Raw genomic sequence first — 15,447 nt, 5'->3', positions numbered from 1 at the left:
AAATAAGCTACAAGATATATTGTACCACATGGGGAATGTAGCAAAAAAAAAGAAAAATAAAAAAGGGATGATAATAGTAATTTCTCAGAGGTTGTTCTAGGAAATAGATGCAATAATTATGCATGAAAGTCATCTGGCATAGTACCTGGCACATTTGCCTGATTAAATATTAGGTGTTGTTATTATCAATGTCATTATAATCGTACCGGTAAGAGACTGGAACCAAATTTTCAGTAGTGAGGGACAGAGGCAGAATGGAAGCAGAAAAGACAAATCTGGTCCATGCATGTATTTCTGCGTTATGTGACACTACATTTATTTACATCACAGGCACGTGCACAGGTGTGTGTGTGTGTGTGTGTGTGTTTGCCTTGTCACAGCTTTCTCAGAAATCCAGGGAGTATGACGGAGTACTTCAGTATAGTCTGATGCAACAATATAGCTTTACATAGCTTTGGAAAATAAAGGGAGAGAATAAAGGGTCACAGAATCTAGAAAGAAATGAGCCCTGCTCCATATTCATCTCTGCCGAAGCCCACAGGGAGGAAACAGCACCCTTTCAGGGTACTCTGGCCACGAGTTCCAAGTGGTCATGGAGGGCAGTTGAACTTCAATGTGTGGGCTCCTCCAGATGAATAGCTTAGGAGCAAGTGACCTGGGGCCATTCATCCCCCTTCCCCTAAATACTTGAGAAAGCCATGGTTATGTCGGTTAAAGTTCAGCATGTTTTACAGTTCATCTGCCAGTTTAATTGTTCGATGTAACCTGACCTCAAAGTCATATTTGACTGTAAAATGAGTGCAATGAAAAAAGTCATATTGCCATAGAAAGTTCACCTATGGACCTACCACTGATGCACAGGTCAGTACATCATAATTATTGGAGTTTCCAGCCCCAGAGAAATTTGGCATATTAACAGGGAAACTAGAGAATGGGCCATATCTAGAGAATGGGCCAGGGCCAGGACAGAGAAGGCCAAAGGCTGTCCACGTGGCCTCTGATGACTTATGTCAGAGCTCCGGGTCCTGAAAGCCTTTCAAGTTTGTATTTCAAGTGTCTACAATATTTCTTCTGTTCAGAGGAATATGTGATCTGTTGAGTTTGTAGCTGAAGGAAAAGCCTTGGATGGCATGGCTGACAGACCCCAAGGTGGTCCCCATGATTCCTGCCCCCTGCTGTTCGTGCCCCATACGGCCCTCTCCTGTTGAGTGTGGGCAAGACCTGGGACATGCTTCTAACCAATAGAATATGGCAGTGGTGAAGTAATTTTGGAGATGTACTTAAGGTCCCCAATCAATTAATTCTGAGTTGATCAAATGGGAGTTTCTCCTGGGGGGACCTTACTTAACCCTGAGGTCAGAGATTCGCTTTGCAGGCTTGATAAAACAAGCAGCCATATTGGAGCTGGCCCTGTGCCATGGGACTGTGGGCAGGCTCTCTGACCTCACGGCAGCCTCTGGTCTCCAGCCAGCAAAACAAGAAAATGAATTATTCTAACAATCTGAATGAGCTTGGAAACAGAGTCACCACTAGCCAAGCCTTCAGATGAGGATGCAGCCCAGCCACAACCTTGTTTGCAACCTTTTGAGGGCCTGGGCAGAGGGCCAGTTAAGCTGTGCCCGGACTCCTGACCTCCAGAAACTGTGAGATAATAAATATGTGTTATTGTAAGCTGCTAAGTTTGTGTTAATTTGTTACACAGCAATAGAAAACTAATACAGAAGGGTGGAGTGGGAGTGTCAGGGGAGACAAAGAGGGCAAAGAGGACAAAGGCAGGAAATAATAGATAGTGGAGATTAAATTTAAATTGGCTTTCATCAAACTCTGAGCTCACATCTTCCTTTATTCCTTTCTACTCTGTATATATTTTAGACCTCAGAATGGATTGGGCCACATCTGAGTGGCCTTGGGATGAGGCTTGGAACCCAACCAAGAAGGAAGTTGGGCCCAAGAACTGGTGGAAAGATGGGGAAAAGCAGAGGAAAGTTCCAGCTCTGGACTGAGGGCTGGTGTGGCATCAGAGTGTGTTTTCAGGAGGGACATATTTTAGGGAACAGAATGCACATGCTGATTGTTAGGTCAGTATCTGACACAACGCTTCCCATACGCCAATGCCTATGTTAATCATCACCAACTAATGTGTAGTCAAAATTTGCAGCAGATTTTCAGATCTTGGGGAAGAAACAGTCATCCATGCAAATCACACATCATCATCTAAGGCATCCAAAGGCTAAGAACAAGTGTTGTTTGAGTCTCTGTGTGTGTTGGCATTGTTCAGGGGCACTCAGGTGTCTTTTTTACTTAGGGCTTACCTGGGGTTGAGGAAAGGATTTGGGTCAGAACTTGTGGTCTAACGAGGGATAGTCTTCATCTGCTACCGTTTCCATTACATACACCATTTACATGTCTCTAGCAGGGCCTGTGTGAAATGGGTGTCATGTGTACTAACTGATCAGAGTTAGCTCCTTCCCCCCAAATCTAGACAAATCTTCCCCAGCAGCCTACCCGTTTCCCTCTTAGAATTTGCTGCCATCTGTCATTATTCTGTTTATTTTTTACCTTTCTGTCTGCTTGCCTACTAGAGCTTCATTATCCAACAGGGTAGCCACTAGCCACAGATGGGTGTTTAAATTTAAATTCATTAAATTGTATAAAGTTAAAAATTCAGTTGCCACATGGAAAGTACTCAATAGCCACATATGGCTATTTGCTACCATATTGTACACCAATGATTTAGAAAATTTCCATTATTGCGGAAAGTTCTACTGGACAGCGCTGAATGCTACCCGTTTAGCCATTTTCACCATGGGCTTCAGACCCTTTAAACACCTGAGTACAGGCAGTCCTCACTCTCTATGGGTCTGATATACGTGAATCTCCATTAACACTGTTGAGCTAAACACCAGTCCCCCAACGACATGGTTTAAACTTCGGTTGCCATGGTATGTTAACTGTGAATAACTGCATAAAGTACAAATTTTGCTACTAGCTTTTTTTTCTGTTTTTTTGTAACCTCTTTATTGGAGTATAATTGCTTTACAATGGTGTGTTGGTTTCTGCTTTATAGCAAAGTGGCTACTAGCTCTTTAATCCAAAAATCACTATATAAGTAAAAGGTGTGCATGATGATCAGTGACCAATCATATCACTTCTTTCAAAGTCTGCCAGTGATTGGTCACTGAGCACCTGCTATTCAGTTCATGCACAGACAGCAAAGCACGTCGTCGTGCCTCCTCCCTTTATCCTGAGCGATAAAGCCATATAACGTTTTATAAAAAATGGATGATTGAAAGAGGGAACTGGCCAATAAGGACGAGAGTGTAACAAAGAAATAAAAAGTGGTTACTCTGGAAGTGAAATTAAAATCAAATGTAAACGGAGTAATAGAAGAAGTAGGTGACTGTGCTAATGTTATCACTGCCCTCATTTGAGATTGTAGACATACAGGCCAGAGGGATGCAGTGAAGGCGAACTTAGTGACATAAATAAGGGGAGTGGTTGTGATGAAAAGGATGAAGCTGTCCCCGAGGAAGTGACACTAGGGAAAAAACACTCACATTAAGGAACTCTTAGAGATATTGCACAACATTGAAAGCCCCAATGATAAAATATTGGAAGCTGATCCACATTTAGAAAGGAGTATGAAAACTTGCCAAAGCACAGAATAGATGCTCATTCCATACTGTAAGTTACATGATGCAGAAAAGGCAAGCACTGTTCAAACTACTCTATAAGGTTTTACAAAATGACCCATTTTAATTCTCTAAGTTTCCAATGTTTTAAATTACTGTGTACAGGTACTAAATAAATAGGCATTTTACTATATTTTTCATATCCCTATACATTTATAAATGATAGTAAGAGAATGATATTTTGACAAAAATCTTTGTAAGTCATGGAACAACTGTAATTTTTTCTGATTATTAAGATCACTTTGCACATTTTGGGCTTGCATGGTCATCTTTACAGTCCTGCACCATCATGCAAAGTGAAGACTGCCTATACTTCCTTCAAACCCCTCCTTTCTTAAGGAATAACAAAGCATTATCCATTCTAGAATGGGCACTCTCTTTTTGGCAGGGACCATGTCAATCATATTCATCACTGTACCCTGCCTCTGGCACCTAGCACAGTGTTTGCCCAGATTAGGACTACTGCCGAAGCTAATTCCGCCTAACGTTGTACGTGATGATAGCGCAAACGGCATTCTGGACCAGAATTTTGGTTTAGACTATAGAGTGGAAAATGAGGGGAATTCCCTGGCGGTCCCGTGGTTAGGACTCTGCGCTTTCACTGCCGAGGGCCCGGGTTCAGTCCCTGGTTGGGGAACTAAGATCCCTCAAGCCTTGTGGCACAGCCAAAAAAAAAAAATATATATATATATTTATTTATTTAATATATATATATTTTTTTATTTTAATGCTTTAAAATTAACGTGTAACATAAAATTGAGATGCAATTATAAATATGGTGGAAAGATTAGGGAAAGTTCACCCGAAGGCAGCAGGTTAATTTCAAGTTGAATGGTGAAATAAGCTACTTGTGATAATTGGTTATCTATTTCCCTCAGCTAAGCAGGATTTAATTAATTCCATTATTTTCTGCAGCAGAAACAGTTGATAAAGACATGGATTGTTCTTCCATGGATTTCCTATGTACAGGCTTTGAAATTTATTTATTTTTTAAATTAAGATGAACGGATAAAGAAGATGTGGCACATATATACAATGGAATATTACTCAGCCATAAAAAGAAACAAAATTGAGTTATTTGTAGTGAGGTGGATGGACCTAGAGTCTGTCATACAGAGTGAAGTAAGTCAGAAAGAGAAAAACAAATACAGTATGCTAACACATATATATGGAATCTAAAAAAAAAAAAAAGGTTCTGAAGAACCTAGGGGCAGGACAGGAATAAAGACGCAGACGTAGAGAATGGACTTGAGGACACAGGGAGGGGGAAGGGTAAGCTGGGATGAAGTGAGAGAGTGGCATGGACATATATACACTACCAAATGTCAAATAGATAGCTAGTGGGAAGCAGCTGCATAGCACAGGGAGGTCAGCTCGGTGCTTTGTGACCACCTAGAGGGGTGGGATAGGGAGGGTGGGAGGCAGACGCTAGAGGGAGGGGATATGGGGATATGGGGATATATGTATATGTATAGCTGATTCACTTTGCTATAAAGCAGAAACACACCATTGTAAAGCAATTATACTCCAATAAAGATGTTAAGAAAATAAAATAAAAATGAAAAAATTTTAATACAGTTTCTAAAGGTTACTTTCCAATTTTTGAAATGAAAAAGTGAGAGAAGTAGGCTAAGGAATAGGCAGAATAAAAAGTGTCCAACTGAGTGATGTTCAAGTTATGAATAAAAATTCAGTTCAAAAGGTAAGATTCCAACTCTTTGATCTTTCAAAGCTGAGAAGCTATTTCTGTAATCTGACTTGAAAGTTTTATCATAGTTTTTGGAATGCCAGAGGGGAAACCTGCACTGAAATCTATAAAACCAAACTGAAAACTATTCTCACAGACAGACACACACACCTATCTACTCAAACACCTGTCCTGCACCTCTATACACCCAACACACTCACGCACACACACACACACACCCCAAATCAACCACTTTCACGGCAGAGATAAAATCAGGTTAGAGGAGAAATAATGTAATAATATCCATGTATTTTGATCCCTGTGAAGATTCCTAAATATTTGGAAGAGGTGAGGAATCACCTGAACATAGCTAATTTGCTTTCTTCTCAATTTCAAAAACAGTTAACACAATTATGAATGGTGATAATCAGTCCAAGAGAACAAACTTTTCCATTGCCAAATGGAGAGTAATCCAGGAGGAATAAATTAGTGTGACATCTTGAGTAGCTCAGAAATAACATTTAGAGAATAACTGACATTTAGAAATATATAGAAGAGGAACAGAAATGAAAATTGTCTTTCCTAAGACAAATTATAATGAAAGATGAGATTCATAGCAAAAGGAATCAATCTATTGTAATGTTGCTGTAGCTGGTCATTTCAATATTGTCAGTTTTCTTTTTTTCTGAAACATAATTTCTTATGTCATTAGACTAATATCAGCTGGGCTGAGGGGTCTGTGTCATTTTAATGTCTAAGGCAACTGCATCAGTTGCTGGATTTTACTAGAAGCCTAATACTGTGGCGGTGGTTCATCTGACCCTTCTGTCTTTCCATGTCAATCAGACCCCTCCGGCCAATCCACTTACATAAAGTATGGTGGAACTGAGACTCAGGAGAAGGGCAAATGTGTTCAGACTAACTCTCTGAGTCAAAGGTGAAACTCCTAAACACCTACAATAATAATAACAATAGCACAGATATAGAAAAAGCTGAAAGCAGATGCCCCAAATTGTTGACAATGACTGTCTTTGGGGGTTGGGTTTATAGGAATTTTCACTTTCTTCATCATTTATTTCTGTAACATATTTATTTGGTAATATTAGGGAATTATTAATTTTAAAAAGCATGAAAATGGCATTATGATTATGTTTTAAAATTCTTATCTATAGGAAGTGCTTACCGAAATATTCATGGATTAAGTGCTATGATGTCTGGGATTTGCTTCTACATACAGTTTGGAAGGAGGTGCCTAGAAACAGAGAAAAGATTGGACATGAATGGGTGTGTGATCAGTACATATTGATTCATTATATGATCGTGCCTATCTTTGTATATGTTTGAAAGTTTTATAATAAAGGATGAATAAAAATGATAGGTGGTACACCTGGAAAAATAGGCTAGGGGCTAAATGTAAAGGACCTCAGGGACAAGGAAGTTTCATTCTCTGCTTCAGTGGTCTCCGAACTTTAGTGAGTGCAACCCTACCTGCGACAATATTATTGCACACATGCATCAGGCATATGCTTATTAATTAATTGATTTATTTAAAATGATGTACATATACCACTGTACTCTTATGCCATTATAAAACATACACAAACATAAAAAAGGCTAGATAAAAATAAACACAAGTATCATTCTAATACATTCTTCCTACACTCTAGTGGACCTGGACCCCACTTAGGAGCAGCACATTTAGCGATTGGGGGGCTCTTGAGGTTTTCTAAGTAGCAAAGAGTTTGTTTATAAGAAACAGAAATGTATTGGAGCACCCAAAGGTAATGGGAAATTGGTTAGAAAGACCCAGAGCTATTTCACTGAGGCCTCGCGAAGAACTGAAATGGACTGGGGTGGTGTTCTAACTGTACATGTGATCGAACAAGGATCATCACTTCCTCGTATATTTCTCTTATACATATGCAATACACTCATGTATTCTGCACAGAGTCAGGATACAATACGTATATAAAACAAACAGCCCCTACATATTACCTTGGGCAATATATTTAACGCAATGCTTATGATGATAATAATATCTAACACTGAGTACTTACTCTTTGCCAGGTATTGCAGTAAGAACTTTCTATACATAATTTTACTTAAAACTCATGACAATCCTATGGAAATAGATCTTATTATTGACTTCCATTTTACTAGAAGGAACTTGAGACTGAGGAAAATTGATAAAGGGCTAGAAAACGGCAGAGTCCAAATTTAAATCAAGAAGTTTCTGACCCCAAACCACATGTCCTTAACTACGAAACTATATTGCCTCCATAGGGAATTAATGATAGTGTCCAAACCATAAGATCGTCGTGATGATTAAATGAGATAAGATATATGATATGTTTAGCAGAATGTCTGACATAGAACACAAGCCTATTAATATGTATTTTCGTATACAGAATATTTACCAAAAATTTTCACAGTAAACATCATTAATATTTCTCACTATCAAACACCAATATTTATAATTGTAATCAAATAATGTTTTATTATTTAAACATTATAATAACACGTCTAAACTCTTTTTGTTTGCTACCACCTATAAATATGTGTGGCTTTTGTTATTGAGTCTCTATGGAACAACTGACGAGAGAGACAGCAACTAGGGACTGTGTTATGCCTACGGAAATGGAAATATTTGCACTGGGCACACTCCTGTCATATTCTAAGAAGCCACCTACATAAATAGGAGTGTGTGTAGCTTGAGCACTAAAAGAGCCACGAAGTACATATGTACATATCAACTTTATTTTACAATTGCAGACTTTGCATCCTTTTGCTTTGACCCAAAGATACATTTTTAGAGAGACGATGGTTCTAAAAACTTCTTTGCATTCTGTCAGGTTCACTTAAAGCAGTCAAGTTTACCACTCTTTTTTTTCCCCCCCCCAGCTTTCATATTTCTATCAGTCAATCCAGATTAGAACATTTCATAAATACTTTTATTATTTATTTAAGTATGGCTTCCATATTAGAGTAACTATCTTTCCCTGATTTTCTGGAACATTCCAGATTTGAAATTTTGTCCCAGCGGTGTTAGGTTGTCATTGCAAATTTGGTTGGAAGCATTGGCTCCCGTAGAGGTGATGCACGAAGCTCTTTGCTTTACGTTACTGGACCTGCATTTACTTGTATCATTAAATGTTCCTTTTCATAATTTTGCAAATACTTTACTAAATGTTCTGTCACCCTGAAGGGAATTCTAGAGAGACGGTGTCTTTGGTTTGTATATTTTGACATTGAGTCAAAGCAGATCTCTCTTTTCATCAAACAATTTAATTTTGGTATTATTAATTCCTTTCCTTGCATGCAATTAGATAGTCCCTAAGTAGGTATCACCCAGGAACCTGCCCCTCATTCCCTCTGTTCTTCTATTTGGGAAGTATTTTAATTCTGGAAACATCATGAAGAGCATTTGTGTTGACACAATAGAATCCACTCCCACCCCATTTCTAGCCCAAATGGCGTAAGCCAAAATGAAATATGTAGGATTCCTGGAAAAAAGCATCAGATAACCAAACACTATGAGCAAAAAATTAATTTATTATATATATTCTCTAATAATTCATAATAGCTTTTTGAATTTTAAATGTCTTTTTGCTATTTCCAATGCTTAAAAATCATAGTTTTAAAACATAAGTACTGTTTTATATACATGGTGATTTTTCTTTTCTTTTCTTTTCTTTTTTTTACTTCTAAATATGAATGATATGGTCTCCAAGTATCCACTTGGAAGGAAAGGGGATAGGATTCATTGTTTTGCTCCAACACAGCAGAATTTAAAGTTTCACATCACATACCTGGAGTTTCGACTATATGAAAAATAGCCAAAGATCACCACTTTCTTGTATATTTCTTTTACATGTATATATATGTATAATATAAACAGAATACATCTGGATTAGTACATTTCAACTTCTCATCAATGTGACTTTTATCTCCTATTTCATATAAAATAACAAAATATACAGAGAGAAGAAAGGAGACATCTGTTCATCGTACACATAAAGTAAATAAAAGTTCATGTATGGCTTTGCAAAGGTAGATTATGACGTGACTTTCATACTTTATTTATTTAAAAGCATCTTGAGAGAACGTGTTAGTGTGCTTACGAGAGCGGCCATGGTGGTTGAATGTCGCATTGAGAGTCCAACATTGGGATCCCCAGTGGTCTTTCCGGTGGCTGCCTCGGCAGCTTTCAGGAGACAGATGTAGTTTATGACCACTTCATCGATCTTCGCTACAATTTCCTGCCGCTGTGTCTCTGAGTTCACAACTTTAACTAACCGCATGCAGGCCTCTGTTAGGCAACAGAGCACTTGAAAGCTGGAAGTCATAGCTAGGAGCATCTCCTCTGGACTTTTCTCGGCCATTGCCATTTTCCTGCAGGCACTTCCCAACTGTCTGGACTCAATGGATAACAGCTGCTTGTACTGAGAAAGCGTTAGGTCATACGCTTCAAGGCGTGACTCCTCTTTCTTCCCCTTGGTCGCCCTGACAAGGCAGAGCAGCTCATTGGCATCATTCTGGGCTGCGAGGAACCCATCGGGCATTGCATATGCGCTCTCCTTAAGGGCATTTATCCTTGCAATCCGGGCATCAAAAGCCAGGTTGCTGAAGTCCACATCATCTGGGCCACTCAAGTCTTCGGCCCAGACCTTCAGCACTGAACCTCTGGACAGCTCCCCTCCTTTCTTCTGAATTCCGACAGCCAGGGGTGGGCTGGTTGGGTCCGGCATGGCTTGAGCCATCTGTGGTCGAAAGAGGCAAGAGACTTGGAGGGTGGCCTCTGCCTCCTCCTCATCCTCGTCACCATCTTCATCCTGCCCTCGGTTCAGGAAGCAGTAGCTGAAAGGTCCCCGGCATCTCCAATTGCTGCCTTCCAGCTTCCGCAAGGGCAATGTCCTATACAGCTTTGAGTTTTTGTGAGCCGCTGGGGACCTTTTGTGAACTTTCCCCTCAGAGCTAAAGTGCATCGAGCTTTGGGAAAAACTTTTGGTGAGCTTCTTCCCTAGGGGGAGTTCTGCTCGCCTTTCTGAACTGGCCTCCTGTGCTTCTGTGATACCTGGACACTTTAAGCCGACTGCACCTTTGCTTCTCTCCCGGAAGGTCTCCAAACTTACAGATCCCGAGAGGATACTGCTGCTACGTCTCAGAGCCCTCTGGCTGGGGGGTGTCCTGAGGCTCCCCCCTCTCAGATCCAGTGGCCACCAGCTCACAGCCTCTCCGTAGGCCTGGTTTGCTTGGGAGAAATCAGTAGGGTCTTGATTTGGAATTGGCACCTTTGATTCCGAGTGAATGTTTGATGGTAGCAGGGTGGGATCAGCTTTAGGATGTTGAGACCAAGCTGAAGGCATGCCTCCTCGTCTCTCCTTCCCAGGCTCTGTCAAAGCTACACTAGGGGTAGTAGGAAAACAGAGAGAATCATTAAGCACCTCATGGGTGGTCATTTTTACTAAATCTCTATGTGATGTCTGTCATCTCCCAAGGATGTACTCTAGAAGAGCTGCCATCTGCCAGGGTCGACCTGCTTTCCAAAGACGGCCTCCTGAAATCTTTTAATAGATTTTAATTTTAATATAGTTTAAGAAATACTAGAATCTCTTATTCCTGAAACTATTGATTCATTTGGCGTTGTCTAGAAATCACAAATATTTTGAGGGAGACAGTGGAATTTTATGAATTGCCTTGTTCCCAATATTTATCTATTAAAGCTTAGACACATAATGAGCAAACACACATCTTACATATAGATTATTCAAACATATTTATGACATTTAAGTTCCATTTCAAGGAGTTAGGTTAATCCCGGCATCGGTTACCTTCTTAAAAAGAAGTGACCTAATTTAATTAATGCAAATTAGGTATATTCACCTTTTAAAGAGGACCCCATGAGATTTGCCTGGTACAGGGTTTGAAGTTGAGACACTGGGGAAAGTCCCAGAAAAGTTGTCATGTGAGGACAATAATCTCCACCTCACAGAATTTTTGTGAGAAGCAAGAGGTAAGTTAGGTGAAAGCTCTTTGTAAACTGCAAAGTGTCCTTTAATGAGTTTAGAGGTAAAGATGCTAGTTGGGAGGTGAGTTTAGTAACATTCATAGACGGGTTTCCCAAGGCAGGTGAAGCCAGTGGTGAGTTTTGAGAAAGGCGATAATCTTAAAACGGCGGGAATGGAAATCAACCAATATAAGGTCTCACTAACATCTATTGACCTATATGGAAAAGACGCTACTGAGGATATAATTTGAAATTGGAAAGTATGAAATAGTGTCTGCTTTTGCCACACGATGGCCGGCCAAGTGGATCTCGGAGACGGATAGGTGCCCACTGGGTGGCAGAATGGTGAAGGCGGGCACAGAAGGTGGCTGTGTTCGTGCTTCTACCTGCGTCTATATTTTATTATTTTGGGGAAAATAAAGCACCTCATCGTGCATCCCCCCCAAACCTTCTAGACACTGCGGTAGGCCAGACACTTCAGAATCCTCGTCTAGGAGAGTCTTACAGAGTAGGGAGGGCTCTGGAAGTATTGCTGAGAGGCAAAGGATCTTCCCCAATCCCTCCCACCTCCCAGATCCCCTGCTCTAACTTCCTTCCTTGCCTCTCGAAAAGGAAATGGCAAAATGAGAAATCCGATGTCTTGAGAAGGAAATCAAACTTTTGCGATTCTAGGCAATACGATCTTAGAACTAAAAGTTACACTGGGCGCTGCTCAAAGTCTACATTTAGAATTTAGGGAAAAAATGCTGCTCCATCAAATTGTAAAAGCAAGACAGAGCAGGAAGCTAAAGGCCAAAAATGCCATTTCCACTACCGTCCAGACCTAGAAACTTCAGTATTTATTCAACACTGGGGGAACGATGATTGACACTTAACCTGGCCACAGTTCTGCAGCCATTTTAAAAAACCCTTTTCCTTTTCTTCCAGACTTTCTGTTTTTAGGGTTTGTTGTAAATTTCGTTTACGTGCTCCTGGCGGGTAACGCAGAGCGCTAAATCCATCATTGCTGTACCTGTGGTTTCCTTAATCTTGGGGAGTCGATGACATCCGTCTCTCAAAGTGCCAAACAGGGGTTCGGCATTAATGGCCGTGTGCAGGGCAGGCACCGTCATCCGCGGACACATCCCTTCTGTCTGTGGGTGTAATTCCTTAAAGGCGGCTCCGTGGTTGGGAAGCCCGGTGGCTCTCTCCTCGGAAGGGATGTAGCTCACGCCTTTCCCGGAAGCCTCAGGAATCAGGTGCTTCCCCATGGAGGGGCAGAGCGGAGACTCCACCGGAGTGGCACAGGTGCTGCCGCTGCTACCCGTGCCACAGCCCGCGTCCACCGAGGAGCCTTGAGAGCTCTGTAGAGAAAAATGGCCCTCGCTCTGCAACGACGACATCCGCTTGGCCAAGTGGTAGTCACAAAGGCGGCCCACGCTCTCCTCTGCCTCGGGGAGCTTGGAAGGATGGTCACAGGTGGACGGGTCAGCATCGTCCGGGTTACCCAAGTCTTTGGCTGAAGACACACAGGTCACCTCTGTTAAGAAGTGGTCCCGCTGGCCAAGTCCTGAAACCTCAATGGCTTCTCCATCAGGAGCCCCATCGTCCTTCCCTTCGGTCTCTGTGGTTCCCATGGCCAAAGCTCTGGGAAAGGTTATCCCTGTTGCTGCTTCCAACCCACTTTTTTCAGCCATAGCCCCCTCAGTGGCCACGTACCATCTTTGGCTGTCCTTGCGAAAGGCAGTTCTCTCCAGGTTAAAAGTGCTCAGGTGTTGACTGTCCCTTGAAGACACACTAGCAAATTTACCTTTGGCGTCCTCCTCCGCCTCTGCCGTTTTGGTCCCCTGCTGTTTCTTCCCTGGCATGCTCCCATTAAGGGATGCTTTCCCCTCCCCATCGGCCGGCTGGCTTTTCCTTTTGCTGGTGCAGGAATATGCCATCGGCCCAATGTGCAGTTTGCCAAAATAGTCAGTGACTGACTTAGTCTCCATGGTTTCGGGCTCCATCTCCATGTGGTCCGAGTGAAGTATCTGCTTGGAAGGCACAACTTTGGGCGGGAGGTCGCTCACCGGACGGGCAGGGAGGGCGTGGGAGGCCTTTGGAGGCAAGGCCCCAGCTGGGCTTTTGGAGGTGGGGAACTCTGTCTGCTCTTCCGCAAGGGGGTGGTAGCCTTCGTGAGTGGCCAAGAACATGCGGGAGAGGTTCTCTGACTGCTTCTGGGCCGTGGCCAGTTCAGAACTCTCCGTCATTTCAGAAGAGTTAGTTTCATTGCCCGAGTCTGAGGAGGACTCAGGACTATAAGCCCGCAAGATGGCTACACCTGCAGGCCGTAAAAACAAGAACCGGTTAATGGATGCGTCACAGGCACTAGGAGACATGTAAGAAAATGGGACTCACTATTATTAAAACAAAAAATACCAAGTTTTTCCCTTTTCAGTAAGGACTCTGAGTTTATTGCACAGCTGTTCCGGAAATGGGGGGGAAAAAACGTGCCACGTGTTTTAAAAAAAAAACCACCAAGGACACCACACACACAAAAACCCCACGATGGTAGTTTCAGCACGTTTAGGAAATGGGACATGCGTGACATGAAGGACACATGACAGGACTCCAAGGGCGGATGGCTTGAAAGGATGAAATGATATGGCTATCAGTGAATAAATGTAACAATCGTGAAAGAACCTGAATTGTCACTGGTCTGCTGATCTTCTGACACGGACAGAGCTTCTAGAGTGTCCAGCGTGGAAACGACGGCGTTATCCAGGCCCTTCTCACACTTGCCCTCGGCGCTGGTGGGCACAGTGTCGATAAGGGACACGGGGATCTCGTCGTTCTGCAGGGTGCCACCTGCCTCCTTGTCCTCCAGGAAGGAAGCGGCCTGGCTCTGAGAGTCCTCCTCGTCGGAACTATCTCTGAAGCCAGGCGGAGGCGCGGCGATAGCCATGTTCAAGGAACGCAACAGGAAGTCATCCTCATTGTCGTCCCCTTCGGGAGGGGGCAGGGACGTGAGGTCAATGATGTCATCGCTTGAGCCAGACAGGTTGAGGATGGCCGGCTGGTTCATCTCTCCCACCACGAGGTCCTCCTCGCAGCTCACCTCGTCCTCGTCCTCCGCGTCATCGGTGTTCTCTGCGTAACAGATGTCGTGCAAGAGGGGCTCCTCTATGCCCTGGGCGGCCTCGAAGTTCTTCACGTCGCCTATGTTTGCATACACAGAATTGGCCACGAACTGGATGCTCTCTGTGTCTGGAGTGAGATCCAGGCTCTTCGTGTCATTGGCACCGCTGATGTAGAGATTCCTCTGCTTCTCCAGCAGTTCTGGACTCTGGTCCAGTAGTCTTTCATAGCCGAGAGTCGGGGGAGTGATACCATCATCCAAGGCGAGATCTCCAAAAATAAAGGACACTTTAGCTCCTCTTGGAGGCTCCTGTGCTTTCTTTAGAGCTTCTGGTCCTGAGAGAGTCAACAGGGACCGCTGAGCTAGACTTCTGTAGTCGGCCTTGCACGGAGCATCGCCCGGCTGGGTCAGCTGCTGGCTGAGCTCGTCTGCGCTATAGGTGTTGTCCATATACAAGTGCCGGTGGTGGTCTTTTGGACACAAGGTGCCATCCGGAATCTCAACTGCCTTCTGCTTTGCATCTATATATGTTATCTGCGCTTCTTGCTCCCCTTCGCCAATGAATGTGGTCACTTGGGGTATACAGTTCCAATCTGGGCCAAGGAGGTTATGCTTTCCTTTATTTTCAGTTCCTAAAGAGAAAGAGTCATGCAAAGACACATTACTGCGCTGTCTGGTTTCTGGGGGGCCTTCTCTCTGTTTCTTAACTTAGTGGCTTGTAGCACCACTTTTGTGAATACGGTTGTTATTCAGCTTTCCAAATACGGTAGCGGTCGATTTAGGCTTCAGGTGCAAGGATTTCTTGGTTAGGAGAACTGATACTGCAGAAAATAGAATTGCTATTTGATAAAATAGAATACCATCCGAGAGTAGGGAACTACAGTTTACTTCCATCTGATCTCTGGTTCTAGCATTAAAAGGCCTCGTTTATGTCTATAAATGTGAATATACAACATGCCTT

General features: G+C 42.7%; 1 protein-coding gene across 4 annotated transcripts in view; it reads right to left on the bottom strand.

Annotated features, from left to right (window-relative positions):
• Positions 1-8,039: 8,039 nt before the first annotated feature.
• The window catches only part of FRMPD4 (FERM and PDZ domain containing 4), a 525,557-nt gene continuing 518,149 nt past the window's right edge, over positions 8,040-15,447 (bottom strand). For 3 of the 4 annotated variants that reach the window (XM_082375456.1, XM_082375457.1, XM_082375458.1), the window contains 3 exons: positions 14,051-15,118; positions 12,399-13,688; positions 8,040-10,780 (listed from right to left, as the gene is read on the bottom strand). In XM_082375456.1, the coding sequence (XP_082231582.1) occupies positions 9,456-10,780; positions 12,399-13,688; positions 14,051-15,118 (3,683 nt within the window). In that variant the 3' untranslated portion in view covers positions 8,040-9,455. Of the gene's footprint in view, positions 10,786-12,398; positions 13,689-14,050; positions 15,119-15,447 lie in introns of all 4 variants that reach the window. The other variant, XM_082375459.1, reaches the window with a different exon arrangement.

This window comes from Balaenoptera borealis, assembly GCF_965194805.1.
Source record: "Balaenoptera borealis genome assembly, chromosome: X".
NCBI lineage: Eukaryota > Metazoa > Chordata > Mammalia > Artiodactyla > Balaenopteridae > Balaenoptera > Balaenoptera borealis.
Note: the sequence above shows the minus strand (reverse complement) of the source record. Positions and strands in the feature narration are given on the sequence as shown.